The 21,883-nt window shown below is 44.4% G+C and overlaps 1 protein-coding gene across 1 annotated transcript; it reads left to right on the top strand.

Moving 5' to 3' along the window:
* Positions 1–5,174: 5,174 nt before the first annotated feature.
* Positions 5,175–7,799, top strand: LOC102023408 (neutrophil gelatinase-associated lipocalin-like). Its single transcript, XM_013509381.1, has 5 exons — positions 5,175–5,312; positions 5,707–5,837; positions 6,832–6,911; positions 7,098–7,217; positions 7,570–7,799. Exons 1-5 carry the CDS (start codon positions 5,175–5,177, stop codon positions 7,797–7,799), a joined length of 699 nt encoding a protein of 232 aa, XP_013364835.1.
* Positions 7,800–21,883: the final 14,084 nt, after the last annotated feature.

The following is a 21,883-nucleotide window of genomic DNA, read 5'->3' as shown; positions in this document are numbered from 1 at the left end:
GAAAAAGAATTTGACACACAGTAATTAGGTATATAGAACTCCAAATAGCCATTATCAGAAAATAACTACACCAAGGCATATAGTAGTCAGGATATCAGAATTTCAACACAACAGAATATTAAAATCTGTTAAAGATACAAATCAACTATAAAAGAAAACCCATCAGAATCATATCGGATTTCTCAGTGCAAAACCTAAAGTTAAGGAAAGCTTAGAGTGAAGCATGTCAAGCCCTAAAAGAAAACAACCTCCAACCCAGATTGATGTAATCTCAAAATTATCTTTCAAAATTGATGGAAAAATAAAATATTTCCATATAAAGAACATCAGAAGAAATTCATGACCACCAAAACAGCACTCCAAAGGGTTCTGAAGGATATTCTAGAAAAACACACTAAAGAAAACAATGCCAAGAATCTCAGTACAATCAATCCACCAGGCAAGGCAAGCAATTAAATAGAAGGGAAAGAAAGGGAACCAACAACAGGAAGATAATATAATGAAAATGATGTCAATACTTGTCACATATAACCATCAGTGTAAATGGTCTCAGTTCACCAATCAAAGAAACAGGTTGACAGAACGGATCAAGGAACAAGATCCAACAGTATGGTGCATACAAGAAACACATTGAACTCGAAAAGAAATTCATGGACTAAAAGTCAAAGGAGGGAAACAATACTCCATGCAACCCCGAACCCAGAAAAAGTCAGGAGTAGATATTCTAATCTACAACATAGATTTTGAGCCAAGACTGATCAGAAGAAACAAAGAAGGTCACTAACATATTTGTTAAGGGAACAATCCAAGAAGAAGAGATAACAATTATAAATATATATGCACCAAATGGCACTATACTCAACTATATAAAGGAAATACTAATGGATATGAAAATCAGATAAACACTAATAGAACTATAATAGGGACTTCAACACTCTACTGTCACAAAGAGAGCAATAGACAAAAAAAAAAATCAACAAACAACTTTTAGTTGAAACAAACCTTTGAACAAACGGACTTATATCCACAGAGTGTTCCACTCAACAGCAATAGAACACGTTCTTCTCGGCAACACATCGGACTTTCTCCAAAAATAGACCACATACTAGCTCATAGAACATGGTTAAATAAATGCAAAGGAATTGCAATTATGCCATACATATTATCAGATCATAGTGCAATGAAATTGGAAATCAAGGGCAAAAGAAACTGTGGGGGATGGTGACTCAGCATACCATTTTAAGATAAAATAATTCTAGTCTTAGTGCAAGCCTCAAAATGTATCTTGAGAAACATCCCAGAGGGGTTATAAAAAAGTTAACTTTGCAGTCCTGACTCAGCCCTGGAATGCTTCTCCAAAGACAAAGAACACCCGGGCCCAGATAACCACCTATGACCCTGCCTGGGTTGTTTCATCCCTTTCGTGGCCCTAGATAAACATTGTAACCATAAAGGAAATGTACAGTTATCTAAAGGGGGACATATAGAACAGAGTACAGAAAGTATAAATCATTATGGTTGGGCTCATGACCAGAGCTGACCCAGTTATGTGGCACAAGGAAAACAATGTGTGGCCAGGGCTACAACATTCCAATCTGTTACCATGGAAACCAAAAATGTACATAAGGTGGGAACAAAGACAGGCTCATGCCCACATTCCTGACCTGCAAGTCGGGGATGAGAAGTGACTGGTCTAATTAATAAAACTCTATTTGTTCTAAAAAGTCCTTCGGTCTCTTATGGAATACAGCCAGATTTTTGCCATTACAAAACCACAAAATACATTATAATTACTTAATACCTTACTGAACAACCCATGGGTCACAGACAGAATTAAGGAAGAAATTAGACAGTTTCTACTATTAAATGATAAGGCCAGTAAGACCATACCAGAGTTCCCATACCATACTTATGGGAACTTATACTTTGGAAATACCAAAGTTGAATAAAATGATATAAAAATTCTAAATAATCTAATGTCAGCTAATGAAATTGAAGAAATAATAAAAAACTACCAACTAACAAAAGCTCAGGTCCAGACAGATTCATTGCTGAATTCTATAAGAACTTTAGAGAAGATCTAGTGCCAATGCTTCTCAAACTCTTTAATAAACTTGACTACTTCCTTATTAAATCTAGGGAGAAACCTCGTGATCAGCCCCTCTGCCCAAGTACTTGGCAAAGCTCTCCTTTGATCATGGGTAAGATGGCATTCACCTTTCTGTGCAGTCCCCATTCTGCCTCACTGCCCTTGAACCATGCAGGGGACCCCAAGCTGTGGCCAGCCCTGGGCATATCCTGCTTCATGACCAGAGAAGCAGGTCAAGGCCCAAGTCTTGAGTGGAGTCAAATCTCAAGTCTGAGCAAATATGACACCCAGTAAGCCTGGCTTCTGAGACCCCTGTTCCTGCCCATCTCTCAGCCCCAGTCTCTGATGGCACCAACTACTTTCCATCCCTCAGCCAGGCCCCAAGCCATTCTTTGTCTCTGTTGTTTTCCCATGCTCCTCTATGACCCTGTGCTGATCCTAGGCCAGCTCTTATTTAAGGACCAAGCATGGAGGCACAACCTTCTTCCTCTAGGGCTGGGCAAAGGGGTAGAAAGCTCCAAAAGGCAAGGCTGCTGCTGTTGTTTGGATATATATGTCCCTGTCAAACCCATATGTTGGAAACTAAGAGCCCAGGTGATAGTATCAATAGATTGGGATCTTAGGAGGCAGTTAGCTCAGCCACTGTGGGTGGACATAAAAGTTTTGTGAAAGGGCTTCAGTAGGAAAAAAGCTAGGGCATCTCTTAGTTACTTTCTCATTGCATGGACACAATATTCAATGGCAACAACTTTAAGGGGAAAAGGTTTATTCTGGGCCTCAGTTGTGCAAATCACTGTTGCAATCCAAGTTTTCATTTTTGTTGTCTAACAATCAGTGTTCTTGAAATAACCACAGGAGCTTTCATCAGCACGAGTTCGTCTTTTGGGGACATTTCCTACCCAAGGTAAAATTCTGTGTTATGAATTATTTTTACCCATTTTTTTCTTCCAGTTCAGAATATTCACCGTGACAGGTTCTATGTTTCAAATGTCACTCTCAGGTATATGTCACAGGCCTGAAACGAATGACTTAGCAGAAAATATAACCTTGGTAGAATTAAATGTATTTTCCAATATATCATAGCTCCTGCCTTACTTTCTAAGTTGATCCTGAAACAAAAGGCTGAGCAGTGCTCCCCATGCTCTCCTGGATCTTCCCTGGGCTTCATTCACCAAAGGAGAGGTCAAGTACTACTTTTATTTTCCATTTTGAGTCAGTGTCTCAGTAAGTGATCTAGGCTGGGTCCAACTTGCAATCTTCCTGCCAGAGCCTCCTGTAGTACTGAGATTACAGACATAAACTACAAGGCCCAGCTGAGGATATATTTCTAGATTATAGGGAGATGTGGTGGTGGAGTTCCCAAGGCTGGGAGAAGACAGGGAGGGGGACGGGAGTGTGTGGCAGGATCTTGTGGCCACTGCTCTGTTCAGCTTCACTTCCTGTCTTTACATCATCCAGCCCAGGTGGGGAGGGTACAGTGAGGGATGTCTGGTGTGCACACTACTCAACAGTTAGAGACCTCCTGTGAAGCCGCTTCCTTGAGGGCGATGACCCCAGAGTTCAGACAGAGACATAAAAAGCAGAAGAGTAGAATGAGTGAGTGCCCCTCTGAACCCACACAAAGCCAGAATCCCAGTCCAGCCTCAACTCAAGCATCCATGATGTCATGGCCTTCATGGGTGAGCCATCCTTAAAGGTCACTTCATAGGCCCTGAGCTTCATTGCTGCCTCCCCAGGATGCTGGCTGGAGCCCCAGTGAGGAAACAGCCTTTCTCATAGAGGAGTCTGGGATCAGCCATCTCAGGGACAGTTCTGATACCCAAGGGGCTCCTCAGCCCACAGATGTAGCCAGAGACAGAGGTTTGCTCTGAAAGATCTCTCAAGGAAAAGGTAAAATCCTGGCACCTCATGCAACTGCTGGATATAGCACCAGAGCACAGCCTATCTAACCCTGGGAGGTTCCTGTCTGCAGATCCCCTACTCTCAACTTACCCGGGCTCAGCTCTCAACTGTGACTGATGCCTTAGCACTCAGCTCTGTCTGTGTCCACATCTATGGCCCATGACCTGGTTCTGGATCTTTACTTGCTGGGCTCTCATGAGAGAATGCAATTCCCCAAAGGTCTCCTGTTATCCTGTCTGCTCCTATAAATGGGGGCAGAGGTGTGGGGAAGGAGAGGGGCTCAAGATATCACACCCTGCTTTAGAGCTTGGCCTAGGGCTCCTGTGAAGGCCAGGACCTGGGCTTAGGAGACTCAGGGCAGATACCCTGTCCTTCTCTGTCCAGAATGTCCATTGCCTGCTGTACCACCATTCCTTGACCTTTACAAGCTCCAAAAGGACCCAAGACCTAAAGGAAGGCACACAGTGATTTCTCTCCCTTTCTTTCTTTCTTTCTTTCTTTCTTTCTTTCTTTCTTTCTTTCTTTCTTTCTTTCTTTCTTTCTTTCTTTCTTTCTTTCTTTCTTGTTTTAAGAGAGGGTTTCCCTCTGTGATTTAGGCTGGTTTGGAACTCACTGTATAGCCCAGAATGGCCTCAAAATTCCAAAAATCCCTCTGTCTCAGCCTCCTGTGTGCTGGTATTGTAGGCCTGGGCCACCATACCTGGCATGTTTTTTGTACTTTGTGGGTACAGTAAATCGACATTGCCTCTCTAACACACACACACACACACACACACACACACACACACACACACTGTGCTCACAGAATCAGACATGGCAGGTTGTTTGAATTCTAGCTGCTGACCCACAGACAGGGCCAATGAGATAAAGGGCAGAAGCACAGTGAGCTCACGGAGAAAGCTCTTCTCTGACACATTGTGGAGGTCTGTGTATGTCCCTCCTTTCTCCTGTCACCTTGCTGTTTTTCTACCTTGCACAATCCTAACCCTGGGCAATCGTATACTGCCATGTGATTCTGAAGAAGTTGCTAGCAATTTGTTCACCACTGGTGGATTTGCCAGTGGAAGGGTCAGCCCAGCCTAGGGCGGAGCCAGACTGTAGACCAGAAATAGTTTCCACTGCTTGTGCTCAGACCTCCACTTCCTTCTCCAGTACCCGCCAGCCCAACAGCTGCCCTAAAGCAATGGCCCCGGGTCTCCTGTGTCTTGGCCTCATCCTGATGGGGGCCTGGCAGACCCAAGCCAAGGATTCTACTCTGGAAATGACCCAGAGCTCAGTTCTGAGTGAGGTCCCCCGGCAGCCAGACTTCCAGGACAAAAAGGTAGGATTCTGGGAAGGCAGCTATATGGGGTCTCAGAAGACAGTGACTGTGGGAAGAGTGTGCAAGAGGTAAATGGACTCAGGGGCACTGCTCAGTGGGAGGACTTGGGGAGGCCTGGACTTGTGCATGTTTGGTGAGGACAACTTTAGTCCCTGTTTACTGCAAAAATGAGGTTCTCTAACACCCGCTAGCCTCTTGGGAGCACCATCCCACTCCTGACAGCTCAAGTCTAACTCCTCATCCAGTGTGCCTCTTAGCCCTGGAGGACCCAAGTTTCTGTGAGCTCCTCAGAGCAGGCAATTCATGGGCCGTACTTCCCAGAGGTACCAGCAGGGACCACATGGGGGTGGCTCAGGGGCTTTTCCTAAGCTCGCCTGTCATTCCCCCCTTGCAGTTTCAGGGGAAGTGGTTCACCATTGGTGGGGCAGAGAACACAGTTCAAAGGGAAGGCAAACCAGCCATGCACAGAATCACCTATAAGCTTGAAGCCAACCACAGCTTCAGTGTCGTCTCCACCTGGCTCCGGTAAGTGACAACTCCTGGGGGTCTGAGAGGTAGAAACATGCCGTACATAACCAAGGAGCTTACAAAATGAGGGAAACTCATTCATTTCACTGCTCTGCACCAAATCAATCTTTTCCCCTCTGTTCCTCTGTCTCTCCTTCCCTTCCCACTTCCCCTGCTTTTGCATTTTATTGCTCCCTCCAACTCTTCCTCTTTCCATTCCACTAAAATTCATAAGTGGGTGCAGGATAAACACAGGAGAAAACAAGAAAAGAGTGTTGCAGAGGGGAGGAGGGACACTGGACCCAGCAAGGGATCCTACCCAGGGCCTCTTTCTAGGGCTTACAGAGATGTGACCTCAAAAGAGCCAATATGCCCATAATCCTGCTAAGCTCAGCTCCCTAGACTGAGGCAGGAGAATAACAAGTTTGAATACAACTTGGGGAATGTAAGGAGACCTTGTCTTAAAATGAAAAATGAAAAAGGGCAATTGCTGTAAGTGTCAAGACTTTTTTTTTTTGCCTTATTTGAGACAGGGTCTCGCTATGCAGTTTTAGCTGGTCTTGAGCTCACCTTTGTAGCCCAGGCTGGCCTTGAACTCACAACAATCCTCCTGCTTTAGCCTCCTGAGTGCTGGGATTACAGGCATGCACCACCATGCCCGGCAAGGCCCTTTGTTTAAACACCTGTACTGCTGCCACCGCAACCTCCACCATCATTAAAATAAACATTGGTCTCATCACAGCCTGGGGGACCTTGACTCAGAGAGCCTCACCTTAGGAGGCAGCAAAGCAGCCTTAGTCAGGGCCTGGCCAGGGGCTGCTAAACGGCCAGGATCAGGGCAGTGGATGTGGGTGATGCGGGGCCCCTGTCATGGTCGGGGAGAGGCTGTCATGGGTTGGGCTGGACAGGGACTGCAGAATCCTGCTGCAGCCAGAGCCCAACTTCACATAGCCCGGGGGACCCAGACTGTGTCCTCTCCCCGTTCACTACCCATCTTCTCTCACTCGCACAGCAAACAGGACTGTGAGCACTGGGGCAACACTGTAGTCCCAAGTGGGCAGCCCAGCCAGTTCACCATGGTGGATAATACAAGTGAGTCCTGGCGGGGTGGACTGGGGTTGGGATGTGGGAGGCAGAGCGCTCCTGCAAGGGCACAGCCCTCCCTGCTCCTCTACACAGGTGCAGTCCTGCGGGCAGAAGCCCCTGCTAACTGGCTGGAAGGGGACAGTCTCTTCCTCCTGCTCTGGAAAGGATAAGCCCTTGTCTTATACACTGCAGGTCTCAGCGAAATACAGAACTTCACCATGATAGTGGTAGCCACCGACTACAAGCAGTTTGCCATCGTGTTCTTCAAAGTGATTATCAAAGACAGGGTGCAGCTGGTGGTCACTCTTTTAGGTGGGTTGTCATTCCATCCCCGTGGGGACCTGGGTCCTGGTCAGAGTTGCAGGAGGGAGCTCCAATTCCCCCCAAACCCAATGTCTCCTCTAGTTCAAGCCCCACTCTCAGGGAGGAGGTCTTTCCACAGACTTCCCATGGGAAAGAGGTCTGAGGCCTCCTCCACTCACGCAGCAGAGTTTATGCAGTGAGGCAGGGCCCATCCCTGTCATTATACCACTGGGTAGGCTGAGGCAGGAGGATTGCAAGTTTAAGGTGGCCTTGAACAATGTAGAAAGACCTTATGTGAAAAAAAATTAAAATGAATTACAAAATTCTTTCTGTTGCCCAATCACCTCGATCTTGGCTACAGGGAGGACCATGGTGCTGAGTCCTGAACTGAAGGAGCGCTTTGTCAAGATTGCCATGACTCTGGGCTTCGCTGATAAAAACATCTTCTTCCTCGACCCCATGGGTAATTATGAGCTGGGGAGAGGGGATGGGAATGCGGGGTCTGTCCGCACCGATGCGGCCCCACCAGGAAAAGAATGCAGGAGACCCTCAGCCTCCTGGCCCAGTCACTGGAGGAATGGTGACTCCTAACTTGGAGTGTATTGCTTCCCAGGGCTTCTGACCCAAAACGTTCCCTGTGATAGTTTAGACAAGTCATATACAGATGAAAATTTTAGACCCACATCCACATTTCTGAGTCTCACTTTCTTGTGCCACCTCCTCTCCATAGTGTGGGTCTTACTCTGCTGGGCCAGCTCCACCTTTCCCTGGGGCTTGCTCATTACCGAAGCAGAGATGACTTTTGTATGAAGTGGATTGGCCTGGACCAGGGTCTCTACCCGGGCCACACAGGCCAATGCTGATACCACCAGGGCCACCACCAGGTAAAAAACTTTATGGCAGAGAAGCTGTGAAGCACAGCCTTCGATTGCCCATCCTTTGGCTCTGAATTCATGGAACCCTTAAAACCTTTTCAGCTGCCTCAGGCTGAACTTGAGGCAGCCAATGGCAATGCAGGCGTCCTAGCATGGAGACATGAAACACACACACACACACACACACACCTTTGCCAGACCTGATGTTGTTTCTCCTCCACAGAGAGGTGCATCGATGACTGAATGGCAAGTGAGTGTGGCTGGGCAGAGGGCTGATGGGAGGTCAGGGCGCGGTGGGCTGGGAGTCTCAGGGCTGCCTTTGTTCTGCGCCTCCACTCCCCTGACTGCAAACCCCGGCCATCTTTGCCCTGCTGTCTCCTTTCAGGTGCCTCCTTTCACTGCATCCCACTTCTGCTCAAGGTGCCATCTGTCTGCAATACCAACCACGATGCCAGTGAGAGAGCTGGAAGACCCTTCTGACACTGCAGTGTTGCCCTCCCATGTCTCCAAATGCCGCCCCACTGAAAGACCCCACTTTTTCTGTTAAATAAATAGGTGTGACCAGGAATCCAAGGGCGTGCTTCTTGTATGCAGGGCCATGGGTTTGGGGAATGACAGAGAGTAGTCTCAACCAGCATTACTCCTGGACCCCAGCCTGAGAGACAAGTCACAGGACAAAGAACTGCAGGCTCCCTGCCACACCCTACGTGCTTTGTGGCAGGATGAGGCTTTACTTGCTCATGCTTTGGGTGCTCCTAGCCCCAGCCCTCAGCCCAACTCCAGAGTGGCCCATGTGGCATATCCTGTCTAAGAGAAGCACTTCTGGAGCCTTGTTTCATGCCCACACTTGGCCACCTGAAATAGGTCCTACAGCAGCAACCCCACCAGGGATGGGGTGGAGGATGGTCCTCGGGGGCGGGGGTAAGGGACAGCTGCCCACAGCTCACCAGAGCCTGTGGATGCTGGATGTTGGTGAAAAAAACAGGAGGTGCATGTTGGGTGGGACAGAGGCTGAGGCCTATTCCAGGCAGGGGGTGAGTAGGGTTGGGCTCCTGCTGATCTGCCAGCTACCAGAAGACCTGGTACCCACAAATTGACCCCAGCAGTTGGTTTCCAAGCCTGTGCTAACCCCATCCAGGGGGCTGCCCTCAATAAGATGAAGTCCAGACTCCCTGAGGGTACCTTCTGAAGGCAGGGCAGGGTCAGGGGAGGTGGGAGAATATATCCCTGGAACCCAGCCCGCTGGGAGAAGACTCACATGGCTGGGCCTGTGTCTGAACTGAATGGTCCCTGTTCCCCTACTGGCAGCATCAGTTGCCCCTGCAGGTGAGCACAACGTACAGGAACACCTCCTGTCTCTTTTCTCCTTTTAAGGGCAGCAGCCAGATTAGGTGTGGTCCAGAAGGACTCTAGCTTCCCACCCAACCAACATACACACTGACACTTTCATCTTGGCAGGGGCACAGAGAGATTCTAAGCAATCGCATCCCCCACTTCAGCTCTCTTGAGTGCAGGACAGACCTGGGACCCAGAATCAGCAGATGGAGTCAGAAGTCTGTGCCATGCCCCAGGAAGCTACCAGTTTGGTGTCACTTTGGATTCTAACTTGGGATGGAGATGTTTCAGGCGGAGAGGGCTGCTGGCCACAGCCCCTGCAGCTAACCAAAGCACAGAATCTTCATCCTGCATGCTTAGCCTTTGGGACCTGGACTCCTGGCCAGGATCACACCTCTAGGTGCCATCCAGGAGTCCATTTGCTGGTGAGGTGACATTGTGCAGCCCTCCCTTTCCTAGGGAGTACCTGAGGTGGGGAATGAGGGCAGCTGGCCACCGTAAATGCTTCTTGATTGCCAGCCACGTGAAGTATGCTGTGTGGCTGAAGGACCATCATGTCTATTGCAGCACCAATAAGATGGGGACAGCAAGTCCTTTTCATGCTGAGATCCTTGCACAGAGTCCTGGAGGCATTTGAGCGAGTCAGATCTTAGGGGAGGGGCCTCACACCCTCTCTCTTACTTGCCCAGCTATGGGACTCAGCCTAATAATAACTCTTCCTACTTCTCCCATCTAGGGTTCAGTTCTGAGATGCATCCCTCTCATAGCCACTGAGAGCCTTAAGAGAAGCATTGAAACCAGGGAGCGAGGCCCAGGACTTATTAATAGTGGTGGGTGTTTCTGCTTTGGCAGTAGTAGGTGTGGAGGAGATAGGAAAAAAATCCCCAGTCAAGGGGGTTGTGAGCTGGAGTCTCCTCAAATCACAGGGGCCCTTGCAGGCAGCATGCCTCATTTTGCTATCATAGCAAGGCCACTATGGCAGGGAGGGGCACAGCACAGGTTCCAGGCTGCCCTGCTACTCTTTCAGAACACATTGTGATCCATAGCCTTGCCTTGAGCCTGGGCCTCCACTGGCTGGGCCTCTACCCTGGCAGCCTGGGGTGGCTTTTCCCTTACCCCTGAGAGTAATGAGGCTGAAGAGCTCTGGGAAGTGGGCAGAGTTCACTGGTGAGGTTGCACTGGCCCATGTTTGGGGACGGTGTTTGATCTGGTCTTGGGCACAGGTGAAGGCTAAGCTCATGCTTAGAGACTCCATTCCCAGGGCCAGGCCAGAGCTGGCAGCCCACAGTCTGCCTTTGCGTTTCACCCTTGGGCTTGGGTCTGGCTTCTGTCTACTGCTTCTACCTCCCTTCCTGCACTGGCTTTGACTGAGTTACTGAATTCTGTCCTAGTGCAGCCCCTTGCACCCAGTCATACATTGTTGGGCTCCATGGGGACCTGGGGAAGCCGCTGGAGTCTGGTGCTGAAAGTGAGGACAATGATTTCAAACAAGTAAGTGGCCCAAGCAGAATGCTAAGAGGAACTTTGCTTTCTAAGGATGTCCTCCTAGGTAGAGGAGTCAGAGAAGGGGTTTGAGTTTGTAAAGAACTGATGAGCCCTCTACAGCTTATACCTGGGTTGTCTCAGAACTATTTTGGAAGTGCAGAGCAAGCTCCAGAAAATGGGTCCAAGAAACCATAGCACTGGAGAACAGACAGCAAACAGCTCTGATTTATAGCTGGAGAAACTGATGTAGCTTTAGGGTTTGTTCCAGCCACTTCCTTCAGCTAGGCAGATGAAGGCCCTGAAAGTGACAAAGAAGAACTCAACTGGATTGGCTGTACAGGAAGTGCTGGTTTGGAACCTGATCCCCTCTAGTCTCTTTCAGCCCCGCTCCCAGTCTTGGTTTTGCTGATCGGACATATTTACAAGCAGCCTGTTTTTGTGGAGAGCTACTGAGGGCTGGAGAACCATCCACTCATCACTTTCCCCAACCTCAGCTTTCCCAGCTGTAATGTATGAATAATGATTGGTTTCTTGGGTATCGACATATGTCAGAATGAAATGAGAAAATTTATGGGGAGAGGATGGGAAGGTAAAATCATCTCAAGTATGCTTCTGCAGGACAGGCAGAGGAAGATTAAACACAGAAGGGCAAGCCATGTGCAGACAGAGGAGAGAAAGGAAAATTAGGGTGAAAATCCAAGGCAGCTGGAGAAGGCATGGTCCCTCCTCAGAGGGAGCAAGGTCCTGCCCACACCTTCATTACAGTACGAAGCCAATTTCAGATTTCGGGTTTCTGGCCTTTGGAAGGTGTGGTTTTGAGCTATCAGGGTGTGGCAACTTATGTAGTAATTTGATGGTTTGGGAGATTTGCAGGTGATCCAGATTGTAAAGGATGGTGACAGTAGGACATGCACTCTTAGGAAGCTGTCCTTGACAAGCCATGGGGGTGGCTAAGAGAGGTCTGTGCACGGCGGGGAGGAGGTGGCCCAAGACAAGGGGTCACAGAGTAGAAGGAAGTGACCTGAATCAAGGGATCACAGCAGTATGGGAAGAGGTTCCCCTGCACAGGGGAACCTAGCACTGTCAGGAGGAGCTGTCCTGGGACAGAGGGGTGACCAGGGAAGTAGAAATAGACTGGACAGCCATGAGCTACTCAATTCCTGACACACACAGGCTGAGCTCATAGGGAGGAACACATTAGGGCTGCAGTTACCCTGGGTAAGCCAGTGCCCACGTGAGGGACCCTTGGTCCAGAGGGATGCATCCAGTCGTCACTGTGAGTTCTATTTGGTCTGCTTTACACAGCGCTGAAGAGCATGTCATCCAGGAGAGATGATTCTGAGATTCCTGTCTCAAAACAAAAGCAAAAGCAAAAGCAAAAGCCAAAGCAAACACAAAGAAGTGTTTTGGTTTTGTCAGAGGGAATTTCCCTTATCACCTCCCCATTCCAACAAACTAAATCTACAGCACCTTTGGCTGTAAGGCCAGGATGCTACACTTCAAATTCAGCTGGATCTGTATGAAGAACTAGGGGTCAATGTGCCTCAAACTACAGGAATAGGGTGTTAGATAAAGACGTCAGTAGTCACCTCTGGATCCGAAACAACTGAGCTAAAAGGAAAAAAAAATGCCCAAACCAGAACAGACATATAGCTATGGAATAGTGGGTAGGTGCCCAAGACTGAGGGAGGAAATGAAGCAAAGAATGGAATCCACAATTGTAAAATGAGACATTCTTCTCCCAGGAAGTATGTTCCAAAGCAATGTCATTTTTCCTCAGTTACTTTCCTCCTTGCTGGGAAAAATATCTGACACCCACAAGTTAGAGGAGGAACGATTTCTTTCAGCTCACAGTCTGTAGAGGTTTGACTCCATAGTTGGGTGGCTCCATGGCAGGGCAGCAAGGACAGGGTCATGGAAAAGGAGAAACAGCCTACGGCATGTCAGGCACAAACCACAAGTCTTTCTTGTTCTTTCCCTTTTTATTGCATCTGTGCTACAAACCTACTTCTTGCCTTCTTGCCACCCATAGTAAGGGTGAGGCTTCCTTCTTCAGTAAATCCATCAGCTCCACCTAGAACTCTGCTAAACCAGTCAGTGGAATATTTCAGTGTCACACACATGATCCAGTCATCTCCCAAAAGCCCTAAAGCATGAGGTTTTGGAGGGGGGGCATCTAGATAAAAGCCATAGCATATCTTGAGAGCCATGTTTTTCTCTCTGAAATAAACAAAATTAATTCAGGAAGTAAGCTTTAGAAAGAAGAAACTTTTATAAAAAAAATTTGGGGCTTCACACTAGAAAAAATGTAACATCAATATTTCTATCACTTATAATATTCATGTTTTCTCAATAAAAATTTGATGAACCTGTTTTCAATTCACAACATTAGAAATCCTTGAGAGAAAATTTGACACTGGTCTACCTTTCACTGTGATTCTAAATGTCTTGTAGCCTTGTGAATTTGGTCATGAAAGCAGCAAAATATTCACATTTTCCTCATATTACATGTAATTGCCTTACAAGTTTGCTCTGTCTGTATTTTAAAAGTGATATAAAATAATTTCAAACCACATTTTACATAATAACAAAATAAGAGATGAACCATGGTTGAAAGTTAAGAAATTAATGACAAGTTAGACATGACATGAGGTGCAGTTAGAAGGGTATTTTTATTGTGAAAATACCAAGGTGATGTAAATGCAGAATTCTGGTTTCCATGAAGCTCACTTGGACTGGGTGACCCAGCTTGCTCAGTAGCGGTGATCTGGGGGTGCCCCATGAGGAGCACTCACAACCTGCCTCTGGCCAGCACCACACGTACCCACTGCCTGAGACAGCTTAACAGTGGCAGAGCAGAACTTCGGAAGAGACCTTCAAGTCTTCTGTCTTTGTGCACCTGCATTCCAGTGAGCTCAAAGAAGACCTAACTCCATGATTTGATGAGCACATTGAGAGTGACAGCAGGAACACTCCACTGACCAAAACCAAACAGCAAATGAAACACACAAATCTGCCCCGGTTCCAACATTTACTCACTTTACTACACACGTAAAAGAAAGTTATAATTGCATCCAATATTTATGAATCCAAAAATGGAAACACTGATATACTACACTTCAAAAGAACCATGTCATCTCTTCTCAAAGGTGAGTCAAAAGAATAGCCCTGTTTATATAAATTGTTTCAGAAACCTAGTATTGTCATACTTTCCAGAGAAAAGAGAGAGAAACCAAATGCTCAAGTTTGCTATTACCAAATAACAGGCATCTATGCGTACATCTTTATCATCTTTATCATTATATATCATTTCCAAATGCAGGCAATGTAATGGACATTAAACTACCATGGTAAAGTCAGCATTAAGGGGTTTGCAAGAACCTTCCCAACACCTGAATTCTTCATTTTAATATAAAAATTTCCAAGGTGACACAACAAGAACTTCTGATGCTATATCAAAACACAGCTCTCTCATGCTTGGGGAAGGACCTTTACTGTTAACTTGACTTCATTCCTACAGGGTCCAATCACAGTATCTGTTCCTAAGAAAACTTTTCTTAGCTATTTCTGATCTGGTCATAATTTCCTCATCTGAATCCACTAATTTAGGAAACGCTTCATGTGTTAGTGAAGAGGGGATATCTTCTCTCACCCATTTCAAATATTTATAAAAATTATCAGAAGTAGGTGTAGTTGTTCCATTGGAAACTGATTTTGAGGCTCTTAATTTTATTGCTTTAGTTAAATTTTCAGATGTGACCATAAATTCTTCAACTTCGTCATGAGACTCATCTACTAAGGACACAAAGGATTACCTTGCATCATTTGCAGATGATCTCCCCCAAAATATTATTACAGTATGATCTCCCCCAAAATTATAGTAAGGATAAGTGAAAATAGAAGCTTCAAAATGCATCATCAACCCAGATTTCCATTCAGTGTGATTTCATTTTGCAATTCTAAATGTCTTATTTGCACCATAAAATCTACAGGAGTCAGCACAAAAAAGATTAGAGTTTGTAAGATACCTGTATAGCAGAAATTCTAAGGTGTTCTTTCTTAAAGTTAGAGTCTGCATAGTTTGTCCCAAAGTTATCAAAATTCTGCAGTACAAGACAGAGGGAGGGAGGCTGTCCAGAAGACAACATCAGGATCATTCACCCCAATGACACTGATCACGCCTTCAACAACCACAAAGATCAAGTAAAGCTGTCCCTCTCTAACCACTTGGTTCATGAGTGGCCCTAAAGGAAGCTTCACAATGCCATGGTAGCCTAAGCTCATGATTACGAGGAGGTGAGCCAATGTCCCCCTGACACAGATAAGAACTCCTAATGTCAACAGACCCTGCCTTGACAGTCCTGTGGATGTTTTGGTATTCACAGACAGAGATTCTTCAGTTTCTCCCTCCTTCCTTTCCTCACTCTCTCCCTCCCTAACATCAACATTCATGAGCTGCTTCAGCAAAATCGCACAGAATCAGTAGAAAACAAGAAGAATGTAAGATGCCCAGGGAGGAAGAAGGACACCAGATCCAGCATGGATGCTACTCAAGGCCTCCAAATAAAGTTGTAGGGAAGTGACCTTAAAGGAGATGACCTGCCTGAAATTCTTTCAGGCTCAGCTCGAGGCTGAGGCAGGAAGTTGAAAAGTTTGAATTTAACCTGGGAAATTTAGGGAGATTTTGTCTCAAAATAAAATCAGGTCTGTAGATATAGTTCAGTGCAACGACTCTGGGTTCAATCCCTAGTACCACAGTCACTACCACCACCAAAATTTAAAAAAGGAAGGCATGTGGATCTGGGCTACACAATTCTGAGTCAGAGAGCCTTGCCTTAGGAGGCAGCAAAGCAGCCAGCCATCAGCACAGCCACCTGAGAAGGGGCTGGTGAGCAGCTGGGAGGGGAACACTCCCAGGTCAGTCTCTGGGGCATCTCACCCCAAGACAGGCCCAGGCCTGGGCTACTACAAGGACCAGGATCCGGGCACAACTGCAGGAAGGGAGGTGAGAACCCTGAGTTAAGCCTGGCAGTCCCAGGTGGGAATGTCAGACCGAGGGCAAATGAAAGAGCGAGAGATCATCCACTTTCAGTGCATTCGGGCTCTGGTCACTGAGTCGATTGGAGTTGGTGCATTTGAGGATGGAGTCACATGGAAGGCAGGTTAGGGCACTTGCCTGGGGTGCCGGGATGGGGTGAACTCAGGAGAGGAGTCAGTTTTAGCTCAAAGGCCATGGCAGAGTTTGGCAGGAAGCGGACCGGAAGCTCAGAGGAAATTCCCAGGAGGGATGGGAAAGGAGAGCAGCCAGACAAGAGCAGGCTCAGTGCCTGGGTCTGTGTGTGGGATGGGCGGCCCCTGGAGGCAGCAGAGGAGACAGCGAGTGCCGGAGGGAGGGTCAAACAGCCCTCAGCAGGCCTCACAGAGGTTCAGAGAGGAAGGGCCAGGGCCATGGAGCCAGCCAGCTGGGGCCCCTGTTGTATCGGACAGAACATCATGGGCCTGGCTGCACCGGTGCTCAGAATTCTGCTGCATCCCTGGCCCCACTTCATCCAGGGGAGAGGGATCAGATCTGTATCATCTCACTACTCACCCCTACATCATCTCTCATTGCTACAGGGACCAAAAGCTTCAATACTGGAGCAGCACTATTGTCCCAAGTGTCTGGCTTGGGCAGTTCAACCTGGAAAAACTGACACATGAGTCCTGATTTAGGAAGAGCCTGAGGCTGTGATTTGGCAGGGCAGAGTCCTGGAATGTCACAGTACTCTATCCCTCCACCCAGATGCTGTCCTGTGGGGAGACCCTCCTCCCAGCTGACTGGTCAGGAAGAAAGGGTACAATCCCTTCCTCCTGGCAAAGGCAGAAATGACCCCTACTGTCCACACTGCAGATTACTCTGGAATGCAGAGCTGCACCTGGAAAGTGGCAGCCACCAACTATAGTCAATACACTTTAGTGTCCCTCAAGATGATTCTGAAAAACAGTGTGCACTTCCAGACAACCATAATAATATCTATATCTATAAGATAATATCTATATCTATAAGATATAGATATAATATCTATGCCTCCAGACATAGAATAGAGAGTCCAGAAATAAATCTTTATCTATCTATAATCGGAATATTTTGACCAGTGTGCTATGACCATTCAATGTGGTAAGGGACCATCTTTTCAATAAATAATATGGGGAAATCAGGATGTCTACATGGAAATCAGAATGTCCACATGCTTACTTAAAGCTGTGTACAAAAATTATCTGAAAATGGAGCAAGTATCATAACATAATAGCTAAAGTTATGAAACTCACAGCAGAAATTTTAGAGGGAAGGACCAATGGCATTGGTTTTTGTAACATTTTTTAGATTTGACACCAAAAGAAGACATTGATAAATTGGACAATATCAAAATTGAAAACCTTTATGCCTCAAAGGTCACTATCAACAGAGACACAAGGCAACTCATGGAAATAATATATTTGCAAATCATATATAAGGAGTTAATATCTAAAATATGTAAATAATTCATACAACTGAATGATAACTCAAATAGACACATCTCCAAAGAAATATGGATGACCAAGAAACACATAAAAAGATACTCAGCTTCACTAATAATGAGAGACAAATCCACAATAAACCACCATTCCAGATGCATTACGATTGCTATTGTCAGTAAAACACAAAATACTAAATGTCATCAATAAAGTAGAAAATAATAAATAAATGACATGGAGAAATTAAAACCCTTGTGCACTGCTTGTAGAAATAAAGAACAGGAAATAGTGTGGTGATTCTATGTTTTAAAATTTAAACCCCAAATTTCTACACAATCCAGCTATTTCAATTTGGGCATATACCCAAAAACATCAAAAGCAGGGATTTGACCAAGTATTTGTATATCAGTGTTCATAAAAATACTATTCACAATAGCTGCAGGTGGAAACATTCCAAATGACCATCAAGAATGAATGGATAAATGAAATATGATATCTGCACACAATGGAATATCATTCAGCCTGAAAAAAATAACATTCTGACAATATGTTGCTCAGGGAATAGGCATTGAAAACATCCTGTAAGTGAAATAATCCAGATATGAAAGGACAAATACTGTATGACTCCATTTGTATGAGATCAAGAAAAGTCAAATACTGTACATAGAAATTAGCAGTTTCCAGGTGTTGTAGGAGGGGGAAATAGTTATTAAACGTACATAGAGCTTCAGCTTGGAAAGGTCAAAATGTTTTGGAGATGGGTGATGATGATGGTTGCAGAACAAGGTGAATGTACTTAATGGCGTGAGTAAAAGCACTAAATTGTTTGATATCAGGAATTGTAGCTGATTTCCACACACGAGAAGTTGTCCACACATCAGGGCCTCCTGAGTCAGATGGAAACCCAGCTCTCATGTGCATGTTAACTAATAAGTATTATTAACTTTCGAAGATCTCTAGTTCCACATCTAAAATATGACAGTGATAATAATATCTACCTCATCCCATAACGGGAGGAGTAAATTAACAATACATAATTGTCTAGCATGACAGACACCATGTATTAAGTATTCATTATTGTTCTGAAGCTCACGCGCTTCTCACATTTGACACTGCTATATGACTGGTCATGACCTTGGCCTCGGCTTTCTGTCTGTAAAGTGGAAACTATTTAGTGTAACTCGCAGAAGATCATGGCTGGTTAAATGAAATTATAAGAAAGAGTTTGCAAATTATAAGAGTATAAATAAATAAAAGACTTAACAGCAAGGTAACAAAATATGTTGGAAAGTAAAGCACAAAATGGAAGAGGAAAAAGAATACTTACAGTTTTCACAGAATATTTTTTAATATTGACTGCAAAAGAAAAAACGTGGTATTTTTACCTGGCGTATTACTCAGCTATAAAGAAAGATAAACTTGAGGCTTTTATAGGTAAATGGATGCAACTAGAGACCATACTCATAAATGAAATAAATCAGACCCACATATGTAAACATCATATTGTCTCCCTAGTATAAGAAACTGAAAGAGTAAATAAAATCCAAGAGACACAATAGATATTGTGAAAGGTAAAGAAACTGCTCAAAAGGAAAGAACAACTTGGATGAAGGAAAGAAGAAAAGAAAGATGGGAATATCTACATATCTATCTATCTATATATATCTACATATCTATATATATAAACTGAGATAATTTTACTACTAATTTCTATTGGTTTATTGAAGGGAACAGTTAATGCTTAATGTTTTGATCAATTTTGCATGCCTATATCTGGTAATCTGAACAACTACTTTGAAGCTAACAATATGCCATATAACAACCATTATTAATTTCCTATCATCTTGTTTTGCAATTCTGAATCATTTTTAATATTTAAAAATTTTAAAAATTCTCTTTAAAATGAAAAAAAAGCACAAAAGATATCAAAAGAGAATGTGCAAGAGGACTGCTCACCCACAGAAAAATTAAAGACAGTTGCATGGTAGCACTGAAACAAATGAGAAATAACCCAGACACCTCTCATTCTGGAATGATTACTTACAGCACACCTCATGCCCAAGGAAAAGGCTCTGTCACGTGAGTTCTGGTATCATCATGTATGCAGCCTTGATATTTCCTTGCAAGAGCCACTGTCCCTAGAGCTGAATGAAGCTCAATGCTGAGTAATCAACGGAAGGTCTCTGGTTTTTGAAGGGGGCATTTTGGAAGCTTTTCTTTTCCTGGAGGAAATCTCCAGCAAGAGCCATTCTGTATGTGCACTTCTGTGGGGCAGCAGAGGGCAGCCCCGCTCATTACAGACAGCTTATTTTAGCCCGTTGGCTGGCTGTAACTTCTGGCTTTGCTGTTAAAAGATATAAACTTCAAATCAGCAGATCAAATTCCAAATTCCACAAAAAACCCACTCCTACTCTCTCCAGTTGATAGGAGCGAAGGAAGCTGTGGCAAAAGGATATTATGGTGTTTACCATGCAGCAGGCTGACTCAGGCTGGGCTGCCTCTTCTGTGCCTCATATTCCAAGGAAGGTAGAGAGTAGAAAGTGTCTGCATCAGAAACTGTGAACAAGGCTCATTGAGGAATACTAACTGACACCCACATAGCACTCAGCTTGGCTAAACTGGCCCACCAGATATCAATAAAAGTCATACATGCAAAGAGGATAGGATGGGAGCTGTCATAGCACATTGCAGAAAAAAAAAGGTGCAACAACATATACAAAAGAAGTGACTCTACAACTAGACCAAAACAAATGGGCATCTTATGAAAATGTATATGTACATTTCTTAATAGACATTAACTGATTTCATTAATTGTATTTCATCCATGTTATATAGGAAATAATAACGATGTATCTACCCTTTTATTCTTTGAGAAAATATTTTTAAGTGAATTTAAATATATTCCAAAAATAATATAAAAAAACTGATGCAGTGGCAACTCATCAGTTCATGAACTGAATTCACTCCATGGTCCTTGGGAAGATGGCCCTGTTCATGTTTATGTGGGGAAGATGGCCACACTTGTGTTTTTTGCCCACTGTGGAACTCATGAGCAGAACAAAATTTTGTCAAATGCTTCTGTTGGCAAACCAAATTTTTCATGAACAGATGTATTCCTTAACCGAGGTATTACTGCAGTTCTAGTATACAAATTTTCTTCAAAGACAATTATTACTTCCAAAAGTGACAACAGTTCTTTGGCCATAATTTACGTTTCAAAATGCTTATTATCCACATAAAATTAAGATAGATACACCTATCTCTTCCACTTCAACACCGGTGTAACTGACCTCTTGAGTATCGAACCAGTAAAGCTCAGAGACCAAAGCTTAAAAGGTAATTGGTATAAAAGGACAGCCAGTATTTAGCCCTGGATCTCTAAAGTTCAAAAAGGCCCCAAGACACAGGGAGACCTCTCTAAAAGATCCTACAACTCCAGTAAGTCACCTAGCCTCTCAGGTGGGGAGCTTGTTAGGCCCCAAACACAAGAGCGAACCAATATACATTGTGCTCAAAGAGGTTCATTAAAAATGCTTCCTTTCTTCTGAAAGAGCCATATGGTCACTCAAACTGTAACCCATCCTGACAGATGACATAACGATTAAAAAAATATTAAAAGAGCTAAGAGGCTCTGCTAACACCCAACAAAAAATATAACCAAAATTACACATAAAATGATAATTTTCAATTAAAAACTAGGCTAAATATAAAAAGGGGGATCTAAATACTACACTAGCCCCTGCTGATGGTCTCCTGCTACACCTATAACTTAGAACCATAAAAAGTTTTGATTACCAGTCTAAAATCAAAGCACAACAATTCATGTTTTCTTATCTCTTGTACCATTTTTTTAATAATGCAATTAATGTTTTTCTTAACTAGGCCCAACATTATGCCAAGAACATTAACAATGAGACATGCTCAATCTGTAGACAATTGCCCACTTGGGGTATAACTGACCTACTGCAGCAGGTATCTCCTCTACAGAAAAATTATTGGATGAAATTTCAACATTTTATAAAACAGCTACAAAGTACAATTTTAAGGCTCACAACTGGCTCTAATGTCTCTTACTGTTTAATTAATGAAACTTCATCAAAAGGGCCATAGAAAAATATTCTTTAGCCACAGTTAAGACGAAAATATAAAGATATAGAGATCCTAATTTACTCAACTTCTAAAATATCCATAATAAAAGATAAACAACTCGGTATAGACAAATATTTTCACATCTAAAATAAACATATTTGGCTGACATCTGTTTGAGATAAGTCAGCCAACTAATTCCACATTGTTAAAAATAAAACAAAAATACTTATGATAAATAAAACAATATCAAAATATGAAATACATTCATACCTATGGCTATAGTCACACTATTGTGTTAGAAGATACTAACTTACTTACTACTGAATAAAAGACAAGAGCTAAAATATGATGGGCAACCCCAAATGATACCAAGTAGCTCTGTGACAGAAGCCTATG

The sequence above is a fragment of the Chinchilla lanigera genome, unplaced genomic scaffold (genome assembly GCF_000276665.1).
Source record: "Chinchilla lanigera isolate Chin_1 unplaced genomic scaffold, ChiLan1.0 scaffold00169, whole genome shotgun sequence".
NCBI lineage: Eukaryota > Metazoa > Chordata > Mammalia > Rodentia > Chinchillidae > Chinchilla > Chinchilla lanigera.
The sequence above is the reverse complement of the archived record's forward strand: the minus strand, read 5'-3'. Positions and strand labels throughout refer to the sequence as shown.